Source organism: Carlito syrichta, unplaced genomic scaffold, assembly GCF_000164805.1.
Source record: "Carlito syrichta isolate Samal-C Ts95f unplaced genomic scaffold, Tarsius_syrichta-2.0.1 Scaffold305073, whole genome shotgun sequence".
Lineage (NCBI taxonomy): Eukaryota > Metazoa > Chordata > Mammalia > Primates > Tarsiidae > Carlito > Carlito syrichta.
This window is the reverse complement of record NW_007249169.1, coordinates 499,803-507,002: the sequence shown is the minus strand read 5'-3', so window position 1 is coordinate 507,002 and position 7,200 is coordinate 499,803. Positions and strand designations below refer to the sequence as shown.

Below are 7,200 nucleotides of genomic sequence, written 5' to 3'. Positions count from 1 at the left end.
ATCTCTCCCCACCTCTCTGTCCCTTTCTCTCTGATTTGCTCTAGTCTTGCTCGGGCCCCATTCCTCCTACCATGAACAGGGAAAATGGCCACCAGGAGACCTAAGGTCCATCACATCCCAGCTAAGCCATCCCAGCAGAAAGAGCCCCAACCTTTCTCTCCACCATCTATTTGCAGATGCTGGGGTGACTGTGACTGTGCCACTGCACTCCAGCCTGGGCGACAGAGTGAGACTCCAACTCCAAAAGAAAAAGAAAAGGAAAGAAAAAAGAAAAAAAGAGAAGCATTTCATGACTGATATCTAAAAAACTCGAAGAAAGATAGAATGAACTAGAGCAAACCCCAGGCCAGAACCCCATCTGACCCTTGTGGAACAGATTCCCATACCTTAGTTGATCATCAAGACCAGGAAATCCTGGCTCATCCTGTAGCTAAAGTGACAGAAGGACACACTGATCTGGAATGTCCGTGCCGGCATGCACACATGGCTGGCCACTGATGCTAGCTGTTGTCTGGAATAGCCCAGAGAACCTCCACGTGGCCTCCCCATATGACTTACACTTCTCGCAGCACAGTGGCTGGACCCAACAGGCAGAGTCCCAAGAGCAAAGTTCCATAAGACTGAAGTGGCAGCTGTGTGCCTCTTCCTGGCCGAGCCCCAGCAGTCCTGTGGCATCAGGCCACAGCATTCTGTTGCTTCCCCGGGGGCCAGCTCAGGTGCAGTGTGGGAGGGGACCTGGAAACCAGGAGGGGAGGCTCCCAGGGAGGCCTTCTTTGGAGATCAGTCAGCATGGGCATTCCCCATCTGTAGCTATGCTTCCAGAACATGTGGCTTCCAAAGCTATTGCAGCAGGAGGGGAAAGAGCTCAGGGTGCTGTGGGATGTTTCCAAGGATCACTTCCCCCCCACAATCTATTTGCCAAAGTCTGGCACTGAAGCCTCCACCGAACAGCAAGGGAGCCCTGCAAATGTAGGGAAGGGACATAGACATGTTCTGGGAGACATCCCTGTCACAAAGAGCAAGTGAAAGGAAGTAGAAAGGGCCCAGCCACTGTGCTATGAGAAGAGAGGCTGACACACAGCTGGGAGAGGTGGTAAAGAATGTTCTAGAGAAGTCCAGGCACATGTGAAAACCTGGTGAAGGTGGTGTGGAAGGAGCACAGCTTAGGAAGAAGTTGTTCCCAGGTCCTGGCACTGTGCTGTGGTCCTTCTCACCCCTGACAGTCAGCCTGTGTACCTCACAATGACTACATCAGTTATGGAAGCATTTTCATGCCATTGGTAAGTAGCCACTGTCCTGAGCCTCCTGAGTGACCTCTGCTGCCTTGGATAACCCTTCTGAAGCCTGCCTTGGGACTGCCTCAGACTTCCCTACAGCTAGCAATTAAAGGGTTAAGGCTGGCACAGCAAGGGTGGCCTGGAGTCCTAGCCAGTGTACCAGGTTGGGGTGACAGGCAACACCTGCTGTGACTGGTCAGCATCCTTGCTGTCTTTGTTAGAGTTTTTTAGATCTCAGCCATGAAATGCTTCTTTCTTTTCTTTTTTCTTTTCCTTTTTTTTTTCTTTTTGAGTTGGAGTCTCACTCTGTCACCCAGGCTGGAGTGCAGTGGCACAGTCACAGCCACCCCAGCATCGACCCGCTGCGTGCCGGCAATCCTTCTGCCTCAACCTTCTAAGTAGCTGGAACTACAGATGCGCGCTACCATGCCTGGCTAATTTTTGATTTATTGTAGACATGCGGTCTTGCCAAGTTGCCCGGGAGGGTCTCCAACCAGCAGGTTCAAGGCAATTCACTTGCCTCAGCCTCTCAAAGTGTTGGGATGACAGGCTGAGTCGCCAGACCTGGGTGTACTCTGTTTCTTTTTGCAGCCAAAAATAGGGTCAGGGTAGTAGAAGGCACTTGGATATGCCCCGCCCTAGTGTTCCCATTTTTCCTGTCATCTCTCAAGTCTCTGAGCTGTTTTTATTAGGGCTCAAAAATTGGCATTGGAGACAAAAGGACTTTCATTTTCATCCAGTTTAAGGGATTTAACAGGCATCTGGGACTTAGAATAAATGATCATGCCCTCACCATGGAAATAGGGCTCATCTTCTCCGCCTCATCTCTCTCTCTTCCTTGGCCACTATGCTACAACCATCCTGACCCTTTTAATTCTTTTCAAATAAGCTCACTCTGCCCCAGGGCCTTTGTATGGGCTCGTTTTCCTCTTTCAGAATGATTTACCCTCAATATTTGATTGACTAAGTCCTTCTTACCTTTCTGATTGCAAAGAGTCTTTCTTGATCACTCATTTTGAAGCAGCTTGTCCCTCCAGCCTAGTTACTTTCTGTTTTATTATTCCATTTGATTTTTTTCATAGCACTTACCATTATGACATTATCTTATTTTTGAATTTTTTAATCTGTCTTCCCTCTAGAATATAAGCATAAGGACAAGGAATGTATCTCTGATTCTCTTTATATCCCCCAGGTCTAGAATAGGATTTGGGAGATAGTCACAACTGAGCCCCCAGCTCAAATGGCAATTTTGGGCTAATTAGGAAAAAAAAAGTCCTTTCTGGATATATTTTACCATCTTCTGCTGGAAGTTTCTCATAATCACTATACCAGCCTACCCTGCTATGACTTGTTCACGCTGCATGGCCCTGCCTCCACCGCCATCAATAAATGCTTGCTGAATGAATGAATGGGTGGGTGGGGTCCAGGAGGACAAGTGTAAACTTGTGTACTGAGTGTGTGTGCCTTTCTTGGTTGATCGAATTATCTGTTCGTTGATTTCACGGTGTTGGGTACAGAATCCTCTTTCCATTTATTACCAACAGAGATTTGTCAAGCCCCCACTCATTGTGTTGGTTTTGGGAATTCAGACATGAAAAGACAATGTTTCTTGACTTGAGAAGCAGAGTGTCTAGAGGGCCACGCAGCCGTGTGAGTGGATGGTACAACTCACTGTCCTGATGGCTGTACTAGGAGCCAACTCAGGGCTCTTCTGCAGTACTGGACACCTGCTCAGTCCTGAAGAGTCAAGAATTTTTTCTAGAGAGGTGACTGAGTTAGTTCTAGAAGGGTAGAAATGTTCTAACATTGTGACATGCACTATATCACTGACAGAGCCATGAGTGCCGTGTTCTGTAGCCAAAAGGTGGTTTCCAGACTCAAATCCTTTGCATTTCTTAAATTCTGTGAAGATGATAGCAATTCCTTCTTTAGAATGCTATTTTGCTCTCCTACCCTCGTTCCTCCAGACCACCATTCCCTCACCCCCTTCCCACAATCTTCTCTGGAAACTTCACCCCCAGTTTTTAGTCCTTCTCCCCACTTCACTCCCTCTGCCTTTTATTATGGAGACTAACTCAGTCTCTTTCTTCTGGGACAATTATTTTCTTCTTCAGCCTTCTAGGCCAAGTAATGCATTCGCTCTCTGACTCTCCATCACAAAAGTCAGGGAAGAATCTTCCTTAGCAGCTGAGGGTAAGGAACTGCACAGGAATAGCCAGTGGAAGAAGGGAGGCTCAAAACACTCATGCATTAGTTATTGTGGCCTCATCACACTTTGTTCTCTTTTTCTGAGTCAAGAGTTCACTGTGCTGCCCAGGTTGGAGTTCAGTGGTACAATCATAGCTCATTGCAGCCTCAACCTCCTGCATTCAGATGACCCTACAGCCTTAGTCTCCTGAGGGGCTGGGACTATAGGTGAGTGCCACTATACCAAGTTTTTTTTATTTTTATCTTTTGTAAAGACAAGGTATTTCTATATTGCCTAGGCTGTACATTTACTTTTAAAACTACTATTATTTTTTTTGAACTTTTAATTTTTTTATTTTAAAGATGCAGGGTACAATTCAGGGTTAGGTATACAAATGTTTTTATGCAGGTACCCTTGTTCATGAAGTGTGTCTCTCCTTCCCCAGGCAGATTACCACTACTGCCAATCCCACTTCCACGCCCCACTCCCAGCAGTTTTCTGCTACTGCCAATCCTTTTCCTATAGTATTATGATAATTGTTCAAGGTCCATTTATGAGTGAGAACATGTGATACTCAGTTCTTTGTTTCTGAAAAAGATCACTCAGGAGTATAGACTCTAAGTCCATTCAGGTTGCTATGAAGTTCATGATTTTGTTCTTCTTTATGGCTGCATAATATTTCATCATGTATATGTACCACATTTTTTTTGTCTAGTTCTCTTTTGATGGGCAGCATGGTTGGTTCCCTGTTCTTGCTACTGTGAACAATGCTGTGATAAACATACATGTGCAAGTATCTTTTTTAAAGAGGGACTCAAATTCTTCCAGGTATATTCCCAATAGGGTGACTGCAGGGTCGTATGAAAGGTAGATTTTTAGATCTTTTAGGAATTGCCACACTGTCTTCCAAAGAGGCTGTACTAGTTTACACTCCCACCAACAGTGTAGAAGTGTTCCCTTTTCCCCGCATCCTCTCCAGCATCTGTTGTAAAACTACTATTATTAACCCATTTTCCAGATGAGGAAACCGAAGTTCAGAGAGATAAGTAACCTGCCCAATATCCGAAAGGTCTGTTCTTCCTTCCTGCCATACTTTCCTTCTTTATGTATTCCACTTTGTACATTTAAATGTGATTTTAACCCAAAGAGAAACTTGTCCAGGTAAGCCTTCCCCAAACATTTTGTCTTGGCCAATCCCTCTCTGGTGTACAGCTACATAGGCTGTATACCTTTCTTTCACTGCCCTTGTCACATGTGTATTTGTATATTTCTTTGGATGGTTCCTGGGTTAAAGTCCATCTCTGACAATGGGCTTCAAGCCCTTAGAGGGAATCTGTCTATATAGATATAGATACATGAGATGGATCCCCCAAAATCCAGGAGTTATCTTTTTGGAGGGTGGGACCCTGTCAGGCAAGTGTCTAGGAACCTATTAGCATCAGTGCACCAGCTGGTGTTGCTGTGAGAGGCTGTGTTAGGCTTCAACATGTTTGCCCATTTCATGATGGGTGGTGATTTACAAGAACAACCTACCCACACTGCGCTGAGTGTTCAGTAGTTTTTGAGCATCAGCAGCATGATCCTTGTGCCCCACACTCCCTAGTCACACATCCTCCCCCTAGGCATTCCCACCCCGGATGAAAAAATCTTCAAAGGGAGATACGGAAGAGGTAAAACAAAAAAACAGCCAAAGCACTAATTGGCATCAGAATCGATGAGTTTCAAAAACTGTTTTGAGCAGTGGGAAAAAGTGTCTTGATAAGTGTATTACATCAAAGAAAGAGTACTAAAGTTTAAACATGTAAGAATAAATGAGGGACAACCTCTTGCTGGTCCCCTCCTGCTGTGGAAGCCTTTCTGTCTCCTTAATAAATCCTGCTTTATCACCCTCCAGAAAAATATTGATGCATGATTTTTATGAACAAATTCCATTTCAAGGGGTCTTCCCTCATAAATATATATATATATTTACACACACACACACACACACACACACACACACACACACAATTATATACCATATGTATACCAAGTTTTCAGAGGAGATATATATAAATATATATAAATTTATATAAATCTCCCATTGTATTCCCAGTAAGTAGAACAACATCTGAAACATATAGGTGTTTGATAAATATTTATCAATATTGAATAAATACTGAGAAATAAATATTGAAGAAATATTTGCTTGATAAATATTTGCTGAATAAATAACTGGAACTCAAACTCCTCTCTTCAAAATCCAAGTTCTTTCCCTGACATCATGAGTTGGTGTTCTCCAGGAGGAGATGAGGGTCATTTCAGTTGGAGAACTACATGGGGCCCACCTGGGGGATTAGCAGTGCCGCTTTTTTCGTGGTGGTGGTGGTGGCTATCTGTGGAGGGGTGGCAGGAGGAGAAGTAGGAGTTGTGGGCACAAGCAAGGGCAAGATGACTAGAAGGCCTTGCATGCCTGGCCAGAGGCTGGGGCTCACAGGGAGCTACTGAGGTTTTTTTCATCTGGGAAGTGACCCGATCATAGACATTTAAGAAAGCCCACTCTGCCTGCTGTGGAGTGGAGGGAGGACAGAGGATCTGAGTGGAGCCTGGAAACTAGGATCATGTCACCTGGACAGGGATGTCAGCGGTAAGTGGTCCAGATCCTAGGAGATGGGAAGAGCCTGGAAACAGGGCTGACTCTCTGGTCTCAGGTTCAGGCACCTGGGCAGATGGTCACGCCCTCTCCCGCAGCAGAAAGCACAGAAGGGGAGGAGGCTAGAGGGGGTAACAGACCACTTAAGGCTGAGCAACCTAAGTGTGAGAAGCTGGGATACTCGCAGGTGTTGGTCCAAGGTGCAGGTGGGTTTGGGTGGAGAGAGACTAAGGAAGGGATAGGAAAGTCCACGTCTGTTTGCAGACCTCCCCACTCTGCAGGTGTCTGGGCCAGCGGGTGGCAGATGGAGCTGTAAAGCCTGCTGCTGTCTCATCCATTTCCCTCCCAGCTGTCTCCAGTCAAGCTGAACACAGGCAGAAACCAGAGTGCTTCCGAGTGCAACTCCTCAGCTGGGAGATGCGGAGAGCGCAAGAATACAGTTCTCCGTTTTCACTGTTTTCCATCATTCTTTTTTTTTTCTCAGCTTGGGCTTTGGGCCACCCAGTAGAACCTCGATTTCTTCCTCTGTTAAACACTGAGATATTTGTCCATCCCTTTGCAAGGAGGAGGCTTCCAGCTCTGGTGGTGGGGGGCCGGGAAGGGGCGCTTTCTCTCCCTTGTCTCCTTGGTTCATCCCAAATTATTCCCCAAAGGTAAAATCGCTCAAGGATCCGGGGTGACAGGAGAGAAAAGCTCAGTCTCCTAAGGGAGCAGATTAAGGCCCAGTCTCGGGGTGGGTGTTGAGGGAGGGTCTTGGGAGAAGGGGAAGACTTCTTAGGAGACATTGTCTCCTGGTATCTCCTTCTAGATGGTTTCCCCGAATCCGGACACCCGGAGGAGTAGGAATCTTTATCCCAGGCTCCAGGCGAGAAACCAAGGTCTGCTAAAGATACTGTGGAGTGCTCGAGCAGCCAGGAATAAAGTCTGGATTGGGAATCAAGTCTGTGAGAAATTCTTTTACTCACAGACGCTCTTTCCCCATCTAGAAGTCACTGCTTCTCCATTCCTAACCGACCTCTTGTACCTCAAAGTGGCCAGAGCTAGGGCTCCACGGCTGGGACAAGCGCCTTTTCGTCTTCCGGGCGAACACCTCCCGGCCCGGG

General features: G+C 46.3%; 1 protein-coding gene across 1 annotated transcript in view; it reads left to right on the top strand.

Moving 5' to 3' along the window:
- Positions 1 to 6,065: 6,065 nt before the first annotated feature.
- The window catches only part of DRD5 (dopamine receptor D5), a 3,648-nt gene continuing 2,513 nt past the window's right edge, over positions 6,066 to 7,200 (top strand). Inside the window, exon 1 of the mRNA XM_008061093.2 lies at positions 6,066 to 6,091. Within this exon, the coding sequence (XP_008059284.2) occupies positions 6,066 to 6,091 (26 nt within the window). The remainder of the gene's footprint in view (positions 6,092 to 7,200) is intronic.